Source organism: Oncorhynchus nerka, linkage group LG14 (assembly GCF_034236695.1).
Source record: "Oncorhynchus nerka isolate Pitt River linkage group LG14, Oner_Uvic_2.0, whole genome shotgun sequence".
Classification (NCBI taxonomy): domain Eukaryota; kingdom Metazoa; phylum Chordata; class Actinopteri; order Salmoniformes; family Salmonidae; genus Oncorhynchus; species Oncorhynchus nerka.
Genome location: NC_088409.1, coordinates 24,196,136 through 24,216,028, shown reverse-complemented (window position 1 = coordinate 24,216,028; position 19,893 = coordinate 24,196,136). Strand labels below are relative to the sequence as shown.

The following is a 19,893-nucleotide window of genomic DNA, read 5'->3' as shown; positions in this document are numbered from 1 at the left end:
CGTCTTCTCTTGATGTTTGTAGATGATAAAAGTATAGAGTAGGCTACAGAAAACAACAAAATCAAGACCAGATTGATTGAACTTTATGTGCACTTTCCTTGTATATTCAGAGGTCATCTGAAGTACATACATGAAATGAATAAATACATGAACACAATAACAACCATGCATGAAAACAAACAAAGTGGGTCGGTATTGAATAGGTGCTAGGTTCATTAACATACAGTAAATACCCAATAAAACGGAAGCAGCCATTTAGCAATGGAAATGATTTGAAGTGAGGAGTGATAAGATCAGCATGTTAGGAGCAGGGAGTTTAGTCTCAGTCTGATATCTGTCTCAGATCATCTCAATGTCAGCCTCCCTGGCAGGGTTCTTCTTGTGGTACTCCGAGATGCGGCTCTCCATGACCGGACGGAAGTGGCGAACCAGACCCTAAACAAGGAAAAGAAGGGTGGAGTGAGGGAGGGAGGAGGTCAGGGTGTTACTTCAACAGTTTCTCCAACTCCAATAGTCTCACCTGTCTAACCTCTGACCCCAGCAGACTCACCTGTTCCTAACTAACCTGACCCCAGTAGTCTCACTTGTTTCTATCTAACCTCTGACCCAAGTAGTACAGGCCATGCAGCCCCGTCCCCCAGAGGTCTCTCCTGTACAGGCCATGCAGCCCCGTCCCCCAGTAGTCTCACCTGTACAGGCCATGCAGCCCCGTCCCCCAGAGGTCTCACCTGTACAGGCCATGCAGCTCCGTCCCCCAGAGGTCTCACCTGTACAGGCCATGCAGCCCCGTCCCCCAGTAGTCTCACCTGTACAGGCCATGCAGCTCCGTCCCCCAGAGGTCTCACCTGTACAGGCCATGCAGCCCCGTCCCCCAGAGGTCTCACCTGTACAGGCCATGCAGCCCCGTCCCCCAGAGGTCTCTCCTGTACAGGCCATGCAGCCCCGTCTCCCAGTAGTCTCACCTGTACAGGCCATGCAGCCCCGTCCCCCAGTAGTCTCACCTGTACAGGCCATGCAGCCCCGTCCCCCAGTAGTCTCACCTGTACAGGCCATGCAGCCCCGTCCCCCAGTAGTCTCACCTGTACAGGCCATGCAGCTCCGTCCCTCAGTAGTCTCACCTGTACAGGCCATGCAGCTCCGTCCCTCAGTAGTCTCACCTGTACAGGCCATGCAGCTCCGTCCCTCAGTAGTCTCACCTGTACAGGCCATGCAGCTCCGTCCCCCAGTAGTCTCACCTGTACAGGCCATGCAGCCCCGTCCCCCAGTAGTCTCACCTGTACAGGCCATGCAGCCCCGTCCCCCAGTAGTCTCACCTGTACAGGCCATGCAGCCCCGTCCCCCAGAGGTCTCACCTGTACAGGCCATGCAGCTCCGTCCCCCAGAGGTCTCACCTGTACAGGCCATGCAGCCCCGTCCCCCAGTAGTCTCACCTGTACAGGCCATGCAGCTCCGTCCCCCAGAGGTCTCACCTGTACAGGCCATGCAGCCCCGTCCCCCAGAGGTCTCACCTGTACAGGCCATGCAGCCCCGTCCCCCAGAGGTCTCTCCTGTACAGGCCATGCAGCCCCGTCTCCCAGTAGTCTCTCCTGTACAGGCCATGCAGCCCCGTCCCCCAGTAGTCTCACCTGTACAGGCCATGCAGCCCCGTCCCCCAGTAGTCTCTCCTGTACAGGCCATGCAGCTCCGTCCCCCAGTAGTCTCACCTGTACAGGCCATGCAGCTCCGTCCCCCAGTAGTCTCACCTGTACAGGCCATGCAGCTCCGTCCCTCAGTAGTCTCACCTGTACAGGCCATGCAGCTCCGTCCCTCAGTAGTCTCACCTGTACAGGCCATGCAGCTCCGTCCCCCAGTAGTCTCTCCTGTACAGGCCATGCAGCCCCGTCCCCCAGTAGTCTCACCTGTACAGGCCATGCAGCCCGTCCCCAGTAGTCTCACCTGTACAGGCCATGCAGCCCCGTCCCCCAGTAGTCTCACCTGTACAGGCCATGCAGCTCCGTCCCCCAGAGGTCTCACCTGTACAGGCCATGCAGCTCCGTCCCCCAGTAGTCTCACCTGTACAGGCCATGCAGCCCCGTCCCCCAGTGGTCTCACCTGTACAGGCCATGCAGCCCCGTCCCCAGTGGTCTCACCTGTACAGGCCATGCAGCTCCGTCCCCAGAGGTCTCACCTGTACAGGCCATGCAGCCCCGTCCCCCAGTAGTCTCACCTGTACAGGCCATGCAGCTCCGTCCCCAGTAGTCTCACCTGTACAGGCCATGCAGCCCCGTCCCCAGAGGTCTCACCTGTACAGGCCATGCAGCTCCGTCCCCAGAGGTCTCACCTGTACAGGCCATGCAGCCCCGTCCCCCAGTAGTCTCACCTGTACAGGCAATGCAACCCCGTCCCTCAGTAGTCTCACCTGTACAGGCCATGCAGCTCCGTCCCCCAGAGGTCTCACCTGTACAGGCCATGCAGCTCCGTCCCCCAGTAGTCTCACCTGTACAGGCCATGCAGCTCCGTCTCCCAGTAGTCTCACCTGTACAGGCCATGCAGCCCCGTCCCCCCAGTAGTCTCACCTGTACAGGCCATGCAGCTCCGTCCCCAGAGGTCTCACCTGTACAGGCCATGCAGCCCCGTCCCCCAGTAGTCTCACCTGTACAGGCAATGCAACCCCGTCCCTCAGTAGTCTCACCTGTACAGGCCATGCAGCTCCGTCCCCCAGAGGTCTAACCTGTACAGGCCATGCAGCCCAGTCCCCCAGTGGTCTCACCTGTACAGGCCATGCAGCTCCGTCCCCCAGTAGTCTCACCTGTACAGGCCATGCAGCTCCGTCCCCCAGTAGTCTCACCTGTACAGGCCATGCAGCTCCGTCCCCCAGTAGTCTCACCTGTACAGGCCATGCAGCTCCGTCCCCCAGTAGTCTCACCTGTACAGGCCATGCAGCTCCGTCCCTCAGTAGTCTCACCTGTACAGGCCATGCAGCTCCGTCCCCCAGTAGTCTCACCTGTACAGGCCATGCAGCTCCGTCTCCCAGTAGTCTCACCTGTACAGGCCATGCAGCCCCGTCCCCCAGTAGTCTCACCTGTACAGGCCATGCAGATCCGTCCCTCAGTAGTCTCTCCTGTACAGGCCATGCAGCCCCGTCCCCCAGTAGTCTCACCTGTACAGGCAATGCAGCTCCGTCTCCCAGTAGTCTCACCTGTACAGGCAATGCAGCCCCGTCGCCCAGTAGTCTCACCTGTACAGGCAATGCAGCCCCGTCCCCCAGTAGTCTCACCTGTACAGGCAATGCAGCTCCGTCCCCCAGTAGTCTCACCTGTACAGGCCATGCAGCCCCGTCCCCCAGTAGTCTCACCTGTACAGGCAATGCAGCCCCGTCCCCCAGTAGTCTCACCTGTACAGGCCATGCAGCTCCGTCCCCAGAGGTCTCACCTGTACAGGCCATGCAGCTCCGTCCCCAGTAGTCTCACCTGTACAGGCAATGCAGCCCCGTCCCCAGTAGTCTCACCTGTACAGGCAATGCAGCTCCGTCCCCCAGTAGTCTCACCTGTACAGGCCATGCAGCTCCGTCCCCAGAGGTCTCACCTGTACAGGCCATGCAGCCCCGTCCCCAGTAGTCTCACCTGTACAGGCCATGCAGCTCCGTCCCCAGAGGTCTCACCTGTACAGGCCATGCAGCTCCGTCCCCCAGTAGTCTCACCTGTACAGGCCATGCAGCCCCGTCCCCAGTGGTCTCACCTGTACAGGCCATGCAGCCCCGTCCCCCAGTGGTCTCACCTGTACAGGCCATGCAGCTCCGTCCCCAGAGGTCTCACCTGTACAGGCCATGCAGCCCCGTCCCCAGTAGTCTCACCTGTACAGGCCATGCAGCTCCGTCCCCCAGTAGTCTCACCTGTACAGGCCATGCAGCCCCGTCCCCCAGAGGTCTCACCTGTACAGGCCATGCAGCTCCGTCCCCCAGAGGTCTCACCTGTACAGGCCATGCAGCTCCGTCCTCAGTAGTCTCACCTGTACAGGCCATGCAGCTCCGTCCCCAGTAGTCTCACCTGTACAGGCCATGCAGCTCCGTCCCCCAGTAGTCTCACCTGTACAGGCCATGCAGCTCCGTCCCCCAGTAGTCTCACCTGTACAGGCCATGCAGCTCCGTCCCCCAGTAGTCTCACCTGTACAGGCAATGCAGCCCCGTCCCCCAGTAGTCTCACCTGTACAGGCCATGCAGCTCCGTCCCCCAGAGGTCTCACCTGTACAGGCCATGCAGCTCCGTCCCCAGTAGTCTCACCTGTACAGGCAATGCAGCCCCGTCCCCAGTAGTCTCACCTGTACAGGCAATGCAGCTCCGTCCCCCAGTAGTCTCACCTGTACAGGCCATGCAGCTCCGTCCCCCAGAGGTCTCACCTGTACAGGCCATGCAGCCCGTCCCCAGTAGTCTCACCTGTACAGGCCATGCAGCTCCGTCCCCCAGAGGTCTCACCTGTACATGCCATGCAGCCCCGTCCCCCAGTAGTCTCACCTGTACAGGCCATGCAGCTCCGTCCCCCAGTAGTCTCACCTGTACAGGCCATGCAGCTCCGTCCCCCAGAGGTCTCACCTGTACAGGCCATGCAGCCCCGTCCCCCAGTAGTCTCACCTGTACAGGCAATGCAACCCCGTCCCTCAGTAGTCTCACCTGTACAGGCCATGCAGCTCCGTCCCCCAGAGGTCTCACCTGTACAGGCCATGCAGCCCAGTCCCCCAGTGGTCTCACCTGTACAGGCCATGCAGCTCCGTCCCCCAGTAGTCTCAACTGTACAGGCCATGCAGCTCCGTCCCCCAGTAGTCTCACCTGTACAGGCCATGCAGCTCCGTCCCCCAGTAGTCTCACCTGTACAGGCCATGCAGCTCCGTCCCCCAGTAGTCTCACCTGTACAGGCCATGCAGCTCCGTCCCTCAGTAGTCTCACCTGTACAGGCCATGCAGCTCCGTCCCCCAGTAGTCTCACCTGTACAGGCCATGCAGCTCCGTCTCCCAGTAGTCTCACCTGTACAGGCCATGCAGCCCCGTCCCCCAGTAGTCTCACCTGTACAGGCCATGCAGCCCCGTCCCCCAGTAGTCTCACCTGTACAGGCCATGCAGCTCCGTCCCCCAGAGGTCTCACCTGTACAGGCCATGCAGCTCCGTCCCCCAGAGGTCTCACCTGTACAGGCCATGCAGCTCCGTCCCCCAGTAGTCTCACCTGTACAGGCAATGCAGCCCCGTCCCCCAGTGGTCTCACCTGTACAGGCCATGCAGCCCCGTCCCCCAGTGGTCTCACCTGTACAGGCCATGCAGCTCCGTCCCCCAGTAGTCTCACCTGTACAGGCAATGCAGCCCCGTCCCCAGTAGTCTCACCTGTACAGGCCATGCAGCTCCGTCCCCCAGAGGTCTCACCTGTACAGGCCATGCAGCTCCGTCCCCCAGTAGTCTCACCTGTACAGGCAATGCAGCCCCGTCCCCCAGTAGTCTCACCTGTACAGGCAATGCAGCTCCGTCCCCCAGTAGTCTCACCTGTACAGGCCATGCAGCTCCGTCCCCCAGAGGTCTCACCTGTACAGGCCATGCAGCCCCGTCCCCCAGTAGTCTCACCTGTACAGGCCATGCAGCTCCGTCCCCCAGAGGTCTCACCTGTACATGCCATGCAGCCCCGTCCCCCAGTAGTCTCACCTGTACAGGCCATGCAGCTCCGTCCCCCAGTAGTCTCACCTGTACAGGCCATGCAGCTCCGTCCCCCAGAGGTCTCACCTGTACAGGCCATGCAGCCCCGTCCCCAGTAGTCTCACCTGTACAGGCAATGCAGCCCCGTCCCCCAGTAGTCTCACCTGTACAGGCCATGCAGCTCCGTCCCCAGTAGTCTCACCTGTACAGGCCATGCAGCCCCGTCCCCCAGTAGTCTCACCTGTACAGGCAATGCAGCCCCGTCCCCCAGTAGTCTCACCTGTACAGGCCATGCAGCTCCGTCCCCCAGAGTCTCACCTGTACAGGCCATGCAGCTCCGTCCCCCAGTAGTCTCACCTGTACAGGCCATGCAGCCCCGTCCCCAGTAGTCTCACCTGTACAGGCCATGCAGCTCCGTCCCCCAGTAGTCTCACCTGTACAGGCCATGCAGCTCCGTCCCCAGAGGTCTCACCTGTACAGGCCATGCAGCTCCCCAGTAGTCTCCCCCAGTAGTCTCACCTGTACAGGCCATGCAGCTCCGTCCCCAGTAGTCTCACCTGTACAGGCCATGCAGCCCCGTCCCCAGTAGTCTCACCTGTACAGGCCATGCAGCCCGTCCCCCAGTGGTCTCACCTGTACAGGCCATGCAGCTCCGTCCCCAGAGGTCTCACCTGTACAGGCCATGCAGCCCCGTCCCCCAGTAGTCTCACCTGTACAGGCCATGCAGCTCCGTCCCCCAGTAGTCTCACCTGTACAGGCCATGCAGCCCCGTCCCCCAGAGGTCTCACCTGTACAGGCCATGCAGCTCCGTCCCCCAGAGGTCTCACCTGTACAGGCCATGCAGCTCCGTCCCCCAGTAGTCTCACCTGTACAGGCCATGCAGCTCCGTCCCCCAGTAGTCTCACCTGTACAGGCCATGCAGCTCCGTCCCCAGTAGTCTCACCTGTACAGGCCATGCAGCTCCGTCCCCCAGTAGTCTCACCTGTACAGGCCATGCAGCTCCGTCCCCCAGTAGTCTCACCTGTACAGGCAATGCAGCCCCAGTAGTCTCACCCCAGCAGTCTCAGGTCCTGTACAGGCCATGCAGCTCCGTCCCCAGTAGTCTCACCTGTACAGGCAATGCAGCCCCGTCCCCCAGTAGTCTCACCTGTACAGGCCATGCAGCTCCGTCCCCCAGTAGTCTCACCTGTACAGGCCATGCAGCTCCGTCCCCAGAGGTCTCACCTGTACAGGCCATGCAGCCCCGTCCCCCAGTAGTCTCACCTGTACAGGCCATGCAGCTCCGTCCCCCAGAGGTCTCACCTGTACAGGCCATGCAGCCCCGTCCCCCAGTAGTCTCACCTGTACAGGCCATGCAGCTCCGTCCCCCAGTAGTCTCACCTGTACAGGCCATGCAGCTCCGTCCCCAGAGGTCTCACCTGTACAGGCCATGCAGCTCCCCAGTAGTCTCACCTGTACAGGCAATGCAACCCCGTCCTCAGTAGTCTCACCTGTACAGGCCATGCAGCTCCGTCCCCAGAGGTCTCACCTGTACAGGCCATGCAGCCCAGTCCCCCAGTGGTCTCACCTGTACAGGCCATGCAGCTCCGTCCCCCAGTAGTCTCACCTGTACAGGCCATGCAGCTCCGTCCCCCAGTAGTCTCACCTGTACAGGCCATGCAGCTCCGTCCCCCAGTAGTCTCACCTGTACAGGCCATGCAGCTCCGTCCCCCAGTAGTCTCACCTGTACAGGCCATGCAGCTCCGTCCCTCAGTAGTCTCACCTGTACAGGCCATGCAGCTCCGTCCCCAGTAGTCTCACCTGTACAGGCCATGCAGCTCCGTCTCCCAGTAGTCTCACCTGTACAGGCCATGCAGCCACGTCCCCAGTAGTCTCACCCAGGCCATGCAGCCCCGTCCCCAGTAGTCTCACCTGTACAGGCCATGCAGCTCCGTCCCCCAGTAGGTCTCACCTGTACAGGCCATGCAGCTCCGTCCCCAGAGGTCTCACCTGTACAGGCCATGCAGCTCCGTCCCCCAGTAGTCTCACCTGTACAGGCAATGCAGCCCCGTCCCCAGTGGTACAGGCCATGCAGCCCCGTCCCCAGTGGTCTCACCTGTACAGGCCATGCAGCTCCGTCCCCAGTAGTCTCACCTGTACAGGCAATGCAGCCCGTCCCCCAGTAGTCTCACCTGTACAGGCCATGCAGCTCCGTCCCCCAGAGGTCTCACCTGTACAGGCCATGCAGCTCCGTCCCCCAGTAGTCTCACCTGTACAGGCCATGCAGCCCCGTCCCCAGTAGTCTCACCTGTACAGGCCATGCAGCTCCGTCCCCCAGTAGTCTCACCTGTACAGGCCATGCAGCTCCGTCCCCAGAGGTCTCACCTGTACAGGCCATGCAGCCCGTCCCCCAGTAGTCTCACCTGTACAGGCCATGCAGCTCCGTCCCCCAGTCTCACCTGTCTCACCTGTAGTCTCAGTACAGGCCATGCAGCTCCGTCCCCCAGTAGTCTCACCTGTACAGGCCATGCAGCTCCGTCCCCAGAGGTCTCACCTGTACAGGCCATGCAGCCCGTCCCCAGTAGTCTCACCTGTACAGGCAATGCAACCCCGTCCCTCAGTAGTCTCACCTGTACAGGCCATGCAGCTCCGTCCCCAGAGGTCTCACCTGTACAGGCCCCCAGTCCCCCAGTGGTCTCACCTGTACAGGCCATGCAGCTCCGTCCCCCAGTAGTCTCACCTGTACAGGCCATGCAGCTCCGTCCCCAGTAGTCTCACCTGTACAGGCCATGCAGCTCCGTCCCCAGTAGTCTCACCTGTACAGGCCATGCAGCTCCGTCCCCAGTAGTCTCACCTGTACAGGCCATGCAGCTCCGTCCCCAGTAGTCTCACCCAGGCCATGCAGCTCCGTCCCCAGTAGTCTCACCTGTACAGGCCATGCAGCTCCGTCCCCCAGTAGTCTCACCTGTACAGGCCATGCAGCCCCGTCCCCCAGTAGTCTCACCTGTACAGGCCATGCAGCCCCGTCCCCAGTAGTCTCACCTGTACAGGCCATGCAGCTCCGTCCCCAGAGGTCTCACCTGTACAGGCCATGCAGCTCCGTCCCCCAGAGGTCTCACCTGTACAGGCCATGCAGCTCCGTCCCCAGTAGTCTCACCTGTACAGGCAATGCAGCCCCGTCCCCCAGTGGTCTCACCTGTACAGGCCATGCAGCCCCGTCCCCCAGTGGTCTCACCTGTACAGGCCATGCAGCTCGTCCCCAGAGGTCTCACCTGTACAGGCCATGCAGGTCTCAGTAGTCTCACCTGTACAGGCCATGCAGCTCCGTCCCCCAGTAGTCTCACCTGTATGCAGGCCATGCAGCCTGTACAGGCCGTCCCCCAGAGGTCTCACCTGTACAGGCCATGCAGCCCCGTCCCCCAGTAGTCTCACCTGTACAGGCAATGCAACCCCGTCCTCAGTAGTCTCACCTGTACAGGCCATGCAGCTCCGTCCCCCAGAGGTCTCACCTGTACAGGCCATGCAGCCCGTCCCCCAGTGGTCTCACCTGTACAGGCCATGCAGCTCCGTCCCCCAGAGGTCTCACCTGTACAGGCCATGCAGCTCCGTCCCCCAGTAGTCTCACCTGTACAGGCCATGCAGCCCGTCCCCCAGTAGTCTCACCTGTACAGGCCATGCAGCCCGTCCCCCAGTAGTCTCACCTGTACAGGCCATGCAGCTCCGTCCCCCAGTAGTCTCACCTGTACAGGCCATGCAGCTCCGTCCCCAGTAGTCTCACCTGTACAGGCCATGCAGCTCCGTCTCCCAGTAGTCTCACCTGTACAGGCCATGCAGCCCGTCCCCAGTAGTCTCACCTGTACAGGCCATGCAGCTCCGTCCCCCAGTAGGTCTCACCTGTACAGGCCATGCAGCCCCGTCCCCCAGTAGTCTCACCTGTACAGGCAATGCAGCCCCGTCCCTCAGTAGTCTCACCTGTACAGGCCATGCAGCTCCGTCCCCAGAGGTCTAACCTGTACAGGCCATGCAGCCCGTCCCCCAGTGGTCTCACCTGTACAGGCCATGCAGCTCCGTCCCCAGTAGTCTCACCTGTACCGTCCCCCAGTAGTCTCACCTGTACAGGCCATGCAGCTCCGTCCCCCAGTAGTCTCACCTGTACAGGCCATGCAGCCCGTCCCCCAGTAGTCTCACCTGTACAGGCCATGCAGCTCCGTCCCCAGTAGTCTCACCTGTACAGGCCATGCAGCTCCGTCCCCCAGTAGTCTCACCTCTCCCAGTAGTCTCACCTGTACAGGCCATGCAGCTCCGTCCCCAGAGGTCTCCTGTACAGGCCATGCAGCTCCGTCCCCCAGTAGTCTCACCTGTACAGGCAATGCAGCCCCGTCCCCAGTAGTCTCACCTGTACAGGCAATGCAGCTCCGTCCCCCAGTAGTCTCACCTGTACAGGCATGCAGCTCCGTCCCCCAGAGGTCTCACCTGTACAGGCCATGCAGCCCCCCCCAGTAGTCTCACCTGTACAGGCCATGCAGCTCCGTCCCCCAGAGGTCTCACCTGTACAGGCCATGCAGCTCCGTCCCCCAGTAGTCTCACCTGTACAGGCCATGCAGCCCCGTCCCCCAGTGGTCTCACCTGTACAGGCCATGCAGCCCCGTCCCCAGTGGTCTCACCTGTCCCCCAGAGGTCTCATGCAGGCCATGCCCGTCCCCCAGTAGTCTCACCTGTACAGGCCATGCAGCTCCGTCCCCCAGTAGTCTCACCTGTACAGGCCATGCAGCCCCGTCCCCAGAGGTCTCACCTGTACAGGCCATGCAGCTCCGTCCCCAGAGGTCTCACCTGTACAGGCCATGCAGCTCCGTCCCCCAGTAGTCTCACCTGTACAGGCCATGGTCCCCAGTAGTCTCACCTGCAGGCCATGCAGCTCCCCCAGTAGTCTCACCTGTACAGGCCATGCAGCTCCGTCCCCAGTAGTCTCACCTGTACAGGCCATGCAGCTCCGTCCCCAGTAGTCTCACCTGTACAGGCCATGCAGCTCCGTCCCCCAGTAGTCTCACCTGTACAGGCAATGCAGCCCCGTCCCCCAGTAGTCTCACCTGTACAGGCCATGCAGCTCCGTCCCCCAGAGGTCTCACCTGTACAGGCCATGCAGCTCCGTCCCCCAGTAGTCTCACCTGTACAGGCAATGCAGCCCCGTCCCCCAGTAGTCTCACCTGTACAGGCAATGCAGCTCCGTCCCCCAGTAGTCTCACCTGTACAGGCCATGCAGCTCCGTCCCCAGAGGTCTCACCTGTACAGGCCATGCAGCCCCGTCCCCCAGTAGTCTCACCTGTACAGGCCATGCAGCTCCGTCCCCAGTGGTCTCACCTGTACAGGCCATGCAGCCCCGTCCCCCAGTGGTCTCACCTGTACAGGCCATGCAGCCCCGTCCCCCAGTGGTCTCACCTGTACAGGCCATGCAGCTCCGTCCCCCAGTAGTCTCACCTGTACAGGCCATGCAGCCCCGTCCCCCAGAGGTCTCACCTGTACAGGCCATGCAGCTCCGTCCCCCAGAGGTCTCACCTGTACAGGCCATGCAGCCCCGTCCCCCAGTAGTCTCACCTGTACAGGCAATGCAACCCCGTCCCTCAGTAGTCTCACCTGTACAGGCCATGCAGCTCCGTCCCCCAGAGGTCTCACCTGTACAGGCCATGCAGCCCAGTCCCCCAGAGGTCTCACCTGTACAGGCCATGCAGCCCCGTCCCCCAGAGGTCTCACCTGTACAGGCCATGCAGCCCCGTCCCCCAGAGGTCTCTCCTGTACAGGCCATGCAGCCCCGTCTCCCAGTAGTCTCTCCTGTACAGGCCATGCAGCCCCGTCCCCCAGTAGTCTCACCTGTACAGGCCATGCAGCTCCGTCCCTCAGTAGTCTCACCTGTACAGGCCATGCAGCTCCGTCCCTCAGTAGTCTCACCTGTACAGGCCATGCAGCCCCGTCCCCCAGTAGTCTCACCTGTACAGGCCATGCAGCCCCGTCCTCCAGTAGTCTCACCTGTACAGGCCATGCAGCTCCGTCCCCCAGTAGTCTCACCTGTACAGGCCATGCAGCCCCGTCCCCCAGTAGTCTCACCTGTACAGGCCATGCAGCCCCGTCCCCCAGTAGTCTCTCCTGTACAGGCCATGCAGCTCCGTCCCCCAGTAGTCTCACCTGTACAGGCCATGCAGCTCCGTCCCCCAGTAGTCTCACCTGTACAGGCCATGCAGCTCCGTCCCTCAGTAGTCTCACCTGTACAGGCCATGCAGCCCCGTCCCCCAGTAGTCTCACCTGTACAGGCCATGCAGCCCCGTCCTCCAGTAGTCTCACCTGTACAGGCCATGCAGCCCCGTCCCCCAGTAGTCTCACCTGTACAGGCAATGCAGCCCCGTCCCCCAGTAGTCTCACCTGTACAGGCAATGCAACCCCGTCCCCCAGTAGTCTCACCTGTACAGGCCATGCAGCCCCGTCCCCCAGTAGTCTCACCTGTACAGGCCATGCAGCTCCGTCCCTCAGTAGTCTCACCTATACAGGCCATGCAGCTCCGTCTCCCAGTAGTCTCACCTGTACAGGCCATGCAGCCCCGTCCCCCAGTAGTCTCACCTGTACAGGCCATGCAGCTCCGTCCCCCAGTAGTCTCACCTGTACAGGCAATGCAGCCCCGTCCCCCAGTAGTCTCACCTGTACAGGCCATGCAGCTCCGTCCCCCAGTAGTCTCACCTGTACAGGCCATGCAGCCCCGTCCCCCAGTAGTCTCACCTGTACAGGCCATGCAGCTCCGTCTCCCAGTAGTCTCACCTGTACAGGCCATGCAGCCCCGTCCCCCAGAGGTCTCACCTGTACAGGCCATGCAGCCCCGTCCCCAGAGGTCTCACCTGTACAGGCCATGCAGCTCCGTCCCCAGTAGTCTCACCTGTACAGGCCATGCAGCTCCGTCCCCAGTAGTCTCACCTGTACAGGCCATGCAGCTCCGTCCCCCAGTAGTCTCACCTGTACAGGCCATGCAGCCCCGTCCCCCAGTAGTCTCACCTGTACAGGCAATGCAGCCCCGTCCCCCAGTAGTCTCACCTGTACAGGCAATGCAGCTCCGTCTCCCAGTAGTCTCACCTGTACAGGCAATGCAGCCCCGTCCCCCAGTAGTCTCACCTGTACAGGCAATGCAGCCCCGTCCCCCAGTAGTCTCACCTGTACAGGCAATGCAGCTCTGTCCCCCAGTAGTCTCACCTGTACAGGCCATGCAGCCCCGTCCCCCAGTAGTCTCACCTGTACAGGCAATGCAGCCCCGTCCCCCAGTAGTCTCACCTGTACAGGCAATGCAACCCCGTCCCCCAGTAGTCTCACCTGTACAGGCCATGCAGCCCCGTCCCCCAGTAGTCTCACCTGTACAGGCCATGCAGCTCCGTCCCCCAGAGGTCTCACCTGTACAGGCCATGCATCTCCGTCCCCCAGAGGTCTCACCTGTACAGGCCATGCAGCTCCGTCCCCCAGTAGTCTCACCTGTACAGGCCATGCAGCTCCGTCTCCCAGTAGTCTCACCTGTACAGGCAATGCAGCTCCGTCCCCCAGTAGTCTCACCTGTACAGGCCATGCAGCTCCGTCCCTCAGTAGTCTCACCTGTACAGGCCATGCAGCTCCGTCCCTCAGTAGTCTCACCTGTACAGGCCATGCAGCTCCGTCCCTCAGTAGTCTCACCTGTACAGGCCATGTAGCCCCGTCCCCCAGTAGTCTCACCTGTACAGGCCATGCAGCCCCGTCCTCCAGTAGTCTCACCTGTACAGGCCATGCAGCTCCGTCCCCCAGTAGTCTCACCTGTACAGGCCATGTAGCCCCGTCCCCCAGTAGTCTCACCTGTACAGGCAATGCAGCTCCGTCCCCCAGTAGTCTCACCTGTACAGGCCATGCAGCCCCGTCCCCCAGTAGTCTCACCTGTACAGGCCATGCAGCTCCGTCCCCCAGGGCACAGATGGTATGGCCCTCGATCTGTTTACTCAGCTCCCAGATCATATCAATCTCAGAGTTGGCCGCGTCGCCACGCACAAACCGCCACATCATCTTATCCATCCAGTCCACTCCTGGTGGGGGGGGGGGATAGAACGAAATAGGAGAGAGAGATGAGATCAACTTATCCACCCTGTCATTTTTGTGGTATTCAGATATCAGATTATCAGAAGTGGGATGGGGTTTTATGTTTGAGCAATAAGCTATGTAGGAGCAAAACCCGTGGACATTCAATTATAAAGACTGTGTAGTTCCTTACCTTCCCTGCAGGGGGTGCACTGGCCACAGCTCTCATGTTTATAGAACTCAACCAGACGGGCGATGGCTCTGATTACATCAGTCTGGAAGAATAGATGCAACTATTTGTTTAGTTTGATGTGTCTTAAATATAATGTTCATCAATATAAAGTAAATAGAGTGTGTTCTTACAGATTTGTCCATGACGATGACGGCGGCGGTGCCCAGAGCGGACTCTGCGCGGACGAGGTCATCAAAATCCATCATGACATCATCACACACAGAGCGAGGGATAATGGGTGTGGAGGAGCCTCCAGGGATCACTCCCAGTAGGTTGTCCCAGCCGCCCCTCACACCTCCTGCACCAATCAGAGACGAGAGGAGGGTCAGGCGCACAAATATCAGCAGCACCAACAATATACACACTCATACACAAACCCACTCTTGGATACACACACAGTAACACAAATACAGACAGTACTAGAAAACTTGTCACACTAATACTTGCACGAACACACACACCTGCGTGTCTGTCTATGAGTTCTCTGAGAGGAATGGACATCTCTTCCTCTACTGTGCACGGAGTGTTTACGTGACCAGAGATGTTGAACAGCTTTGTCCCAGCATTCCTCTCTCTCCCGAAGCTCGCAAACCACGCTCCACCACGACGACAGATAGCAGGCGCCACGGCAACCGTCTCCACATTAGCAACTGTTGTTGGGCATCCGAACACCCCTGGAGACCCAAAGACAAGGTGGTACATTGAGGGAAAGTCATTAAGAAGAGCATTTATTTTCACAGTCTACAGAAAACAACTGAACTGTCAGAAATGTAATGTACACTTCCCTTTCGGAAAAAACCACATGAACCAAGTTAATGTGATAACGTGACAACATGTAAAGAAACATGTGATAACATGAAACTACACATTTTCCACATGTGAAATCATGTGGTTTTTCCGTTAGGGTTTTGGTAGACCATATTATCATTATTTTGATAGTTTATTTTTTGGTGAGATTTAGGTAAATCCAAAGGTGGTAGGTAATTTCCTCACCTATGTCGGCGGGGAAGGGTGGTTTGAGTCTGGGTTTCCCCTGCTTGCCCTCCAGGGACTCGATGAGGGCCGTCTCCTCCCCACAGATGTAGGCTCCTGCCCCCCGCATCACAAACACATCAAAGTCGTACCCAGAGCCACACGCGTTCTTGCCTATCAACCCTGCTGCATACGCCTCGTTTATCGCCACCTGGTGGACAGGACATACTGTAAGTGTGTGTGTGTGTGTTCGTTTGTTGAGGAGACAGGAGAAGGACAGGACTCCAGCCAGCCTAAGCAGGTAGTCTGACCTGTGTATTGGAGGACTCGTTGTAGAACTGACCTGTGTATTGGAGGACTCATTGTAGAGTTCTGACTTGTGTATTGGAGTACTCGTTGTAGAACTCTGACCTGTGTATTGGAGAACTCGTTGTAGAACTCTGACCTGTGTATTGGAGAACTCGTTGTAGAACTCTGACCTGTGTATTGGAGAACTCGTTGTAGAACTGACCTGTGTATTGGAGAACTCGTTGTAGAACTGACCTGTGTATTGGAGAACTCGTTGTAGAACTCTGACCTGTGTATTGGAGAACTCGTTGTAGAACTCTGACCTGTGTATTGGAGAACTCGTTGTAGAACTGACCTGTGTATTGGAGGACTCGTTGTAGAACTGACCTGTGTATTGGAGGACTCTTGTAGAACTGACCTGTGTATTGGAGGACTCGTTGTAGAACTCTGACCTGTGTATTGGAGGACTCGTTGTAGAACTGACCTGTGTATTGGAGGACTCGTTGTAGAACTGACCTGTGTATTGGAGAACTCGTTGTAGAACTCTGACCTGTGTATTGGAGAACTCGTTGTAGAACTCTGACCTGTGTATTGGAGAACTCGTTGTAGAACTGACCTGTGTCTTGGAGGACTCGTTGTAGAACTGACCTGTGTATTGGAGGACTCGTTGTAGAACTGACCTGTGTATTGGAGGACTCGTTGTAGAACACTGACCTGTGTATTGGAGGACTCGTTGTAGAACTGACCTGTGTATTGGAGAACTCATTGTAGAACTGACCTGTGTATTGGAGAACTCGTTGTAGAACTGACCTGTGTATTGGAGGACTCGTTGTAGAACTGACCTGTGTATTGGAGAACTCGTTGTAGAACTGACCTGTGTATTGGAGAACTCGTTGTAGAACTGACCTGTGTATTGGAGGACTCGTTGTAGAACTGACCTGTGTATTGGAGGACTCTTGTAGAACTGACCTGTGTATTGGAGGACTCGTTGTAGAACTGACCTGTGTATTGGAGGACTCATTGTAGAACTGACCTGTGTATTGGAGGACTCGTTGTAGAACTGACCTGTGTATTGGAGAACTCGTTGTAGAACTGACCTGTGTATTGGAGGACTCGTTGTAGAACTCTCCTCTGATGTAGATGTAAGCGGCGTGGGCTCCCATGGCCCTCCCAGCCACCAGGCAGCCCTCTACCAGCTTGTGAGGGTCGTGACGCATGATCTCTCTGTCCTTACACGTCCCTGGCTCTCCTTCATCTGCATTCACTACCAGGTACTTAGGTCTGAGATACACAGACACAGATACTGTATGTTACACACCAGTGGAGGCTCCTCAGGAGAGGAAGGAGAGTGAATTTCAGAAAAATGTAAATAGTTAGACATTTAAAAAGTTGTCCTTTTTAGATACAACTATACTAAATATATTCACCTCACCAAATAATTGATTAAAACACAATGTTTTGCAATGAAGGTCTACTGTAGCCTCAACAGCACTATGTAGAGTAGAGCCAAAGGCATACCTGGAGGACAGCTAGTTTCCCTCATCCTCTGGGCACATTGACTTCAATACAAAACCTAGGAGGCTCGTGGTTCTCACCCCCTTCCATAGACTTACACAGTAATTATGACAACTTCCGGAGGATATCCTCCAACCTATAAGAGCTCTTGCAGCATGAATTGACATGTTGTCCACACAATAAAAGGATCAGAGAATTAATCTAGTACAGAAAGCATAAACTACACCTACACACCTACAGTGGGGCAAAAAAGTATTTAGTCAGCCACCAATTGTGCAAGTTCTCCCACTTAAAAAGATGAGAGGCCTGTAATTTTCATCATAGGTACACTTCAACTATGACAGACAAAATGAGAGAAAAAAAATCCAGAAAATCACATTGTAGGATTTTTTATGAATTTATTTGCAAATTATGGTGGAAAATAAGTATTTGGTCACCTACAAACAAGCAACATTTCTGGCTCTCACAGACCTGTAACTTCTTCTTTAAGAGGCTCCTCTATCCTCCACTCGTTACCTGTATTAATGGCACCTGTTTGAACTTGTTATCAGTATAAAAGACACCTGTCCACAACCTCAAACAGTCACACTCCAAACTCCACTATGGCCAAGACCAAAGAGCTGTCAAAGGACACCAGAAACAAAATTGTAGACCTGCACCAGGCTGGGAAGACAATCTGCAATAGGTAAGCAGCTTGGTTTGAAGAAATCAACTGTGGGAGCAATTATTAGGAAATGGAAGACATATAAGACCACTGATAATCTCCCTCGATCTGGGACTTCACGCAAGATCTCACCCCGTGGGGTCAAAATGATCACAAGAACGTTGAGCAAAAATCCCTGAACCACACGGGGGGACCTAGAGAGACCTGCAGAGAGCTGGGACCAAAGTAACAAAGCCTACCATCAGTAGCACACTACGCCGCCAGGGACTCAAATCCTGCAGTGCCAGATGTGTCCCCCTGCTTAAGCCAGTACATGCCCAGGCCTGACTGAAGTTTGCTAGAGAGCATTTGGATGATCCAGAAGAAGATTGGGAGAATGTCAGATGAAACCAAAATATACAAACTTTTTGGTAAAAACTCAACTCGTCGTGTTTGGAGGACAAAGAATGCTGAGTTGCATCCAAAGAACACCATACCTACTGTGAAGCATGGGGATGGAAAAATCATGCTTTGGGGCTGTTTTTCTGCAAAGGGACCAGGACGACTGATCCGTGTAAAGGAAAGAATGAATGGGGCCATGTATCGTGAGATTTTGAGTGAAAACCTCCTTCCATCAGCAAGGGCATTGAAGATGAAACGTGGCTGGGTCTTTCAGCATGACAATGATCCCAAACACACCGCCCGGGCAACGAAGGAGTGGCTTCGTAAGAAGCATTTCCAGATCTCAACCCCATAGAAAATCTTTGGAGGGAGTTGAAAGTCCATGTTGCCCAGCAACAGCCCCAAAACATCACTGCTCTAGAGGAGATCTGCATGGAGGAATGGGCCAAAATACCAGCAACAGTGTGTGAAAACCTTGTGAAGACTTACAGAAAACATTTGACTTCTGTCATTGCCAACAAAGGGTATATAACAAAGTATTGAGATAAACTTTTGTTATTGAACAAATACTTATTTTCCACCATCATTTGCTAATAAATTCATTAAAAATCCTACAATGTGATTTTCTGGATGTTTTTTCCTCATTTTGTCTGTCATAGTTGAAGTGTACCTATGATGAAAATTACAGGCCTCTCTCATATTTTTAAGTGGGAGAACTTGCACAATTGGTGGATGACTAAATACTTTTTTGCCCCACTGTACACACACAATCTCTCTCTTTCTTACCTGCCATCGCTGGGTTTGTTCATGAAGCCCCACTTCATGCCGGTAGGGAAGCCAGCTCCTCCTCTCCCTCTCAGACCAGACACCTTGACCTCATTCAGGATCCAGTCTGTCCCCTTCAGAAGGATCTCTTTAGTCTTATACCAGTCACCCCGACACAGAGCACCCTTCAGACTGGGGACTCAATGGGAAATATAGATTGAGTTTTAAATAGACCACATTCACCTAATAATTCCTATGTACCTGATGTATGTATTGTTTTCACATATCATGCATTCTCGGGTAGGTTGAGGGAAGGGGACAAGTAGACAAGGACACTTTATGGATGGTGAAGAAGAGAAGAGTACTGTATATGCATAGATTTGATGGTATCTAGAGTGTGTCTGTGCACAGTGATGTTAAGTTTGGGATGTTACTACCTCCAGTCATGACGGCCATACAAGTTTGTGAAAATTCGGTCTTGATCACTCAAGGGCCCAAATGTAGTCTTCTTTGGATTCTCCTAGCAACCCAGATAAACACACAAACATAATCGTTTATGTAACGATAATAGGCTAGATGGAGACCTAGGCAGCTGTAGCCTAGTCTCGAAAACAGAAATTGTTTTAAACTACACTAGGTGATAGAAGGCTACCTGTTGCTTTGCTGCGGTGCTGTAGCGCTGGGCCAGATGAGGCGAGACGCACTGCTGCGCCGCGGCGGAGTGCGCACCTCTGCTCGCTAGCATCCGACGTAGCGTCAGCATCCTGGAACAGAGAACTTTGTTTGGAGCAAACTAGCTAGTCCAGTTAGCCAGCTACAGAGTTATTACCCTAGTTCTCATTTAACAGTCTATACTTGAATAAAGTTACGATATCTTAAGCAGCATATGGCATCTTATATGTACATTTGGCCAAACAAATTTTAGAAAGCGCACTTGCAGATAAATTAGCCTTGATGAGCTGATTTAGCTGCTATTTTGTGCTGCTAAGAATGTTCTAGCTAACTAATCTCCATTCACCTTCCTGCCATCAGATGACCAATGATGTTGTTGATAACCTGAAAGGTTTCCCTCTTTGGGTTGTTGATTCACTCCTTGACTTGTTCACTGCTGTCTCAAAAATGACACAACATTCACACGTTTAGTTTAGTTAGCAGTGCAGTCGGTTGTTGGCCAGGCTAGCTAGTTGGGTTAGCGAACTCAACTAGTGCTGCTAATTGGATTATGACGTTCCGTCTGCCTGCGACAACCCAAAGCCACCGGTGTCGAGGCTGGTTGACATTCCTCCCTGCATCATTGGCAGAAGTGAATCTGGGTACAGTGTGTGAAAGACTGCAGCTGAGAAGTTAGGCCTAATCAGTGCATACACTTTTGTTGTGAATA

At 56.1% G+C, this 19,893-nt stretch overlaps 1 protein-coding gene across 1 annotated transcript; it reads right to left on the bottom strand.

The window, feature by feature from the left end:
- Positions 1-67: 67 nt before the first annotated feature.
- On the bottom strand, positions 68-19,745 carry LOC115123787 (NADH dehydrogenase [ubiquinone] flavoprotein 1, mitochondrial-like). The gene is made up of 11 exons (XM_065027804.1): positions 19,531-19,745; positions 19,165-19,276; positions 18,950-19,032; positions 18,534-18,704; positions 16,285-16,468; positions 14,921-15,110; positions 14,389-14,601; positions 14,059-14,225; positions 13,889-13,970; positions 13,558-13,703; positions 68-435 (listed from the first exon to the last, which is right to left on the bottom strand). Exons 1-11 carry the CDS (start codon positions 19,539-19,541, stop codon positions 340-342), a joined length of 1,455 nt encoding a protein of 484 aa, XP_064883876.1. The 5' UTR covers positions 19,542-19,745; the 3' UTR covers positions 68-339.
- Positions 19,746-19,893: the final 148 nt, after the last annotated feature.

Excerpts from the sequence above, each read along its gene's own strand:
- LOC115123787 (XM_065027804.1), bottom strand. Across the intron at positions 16,469-18,533 it reads AACAAACCCAGCGATGGCAG|ACCTAAGTACCTGGTAGTGA; the intron begins GTAAGAAAGAGA and ends TGTGTATCTCAG. Across the intron at positions 436-13,557 it reads GAGCTGCATGGCCTGTACAG|GGTCTGGTTCGCCACTTCCG; the intron begins GTGAGACTACTG and ends TTCCTTGTTTAG.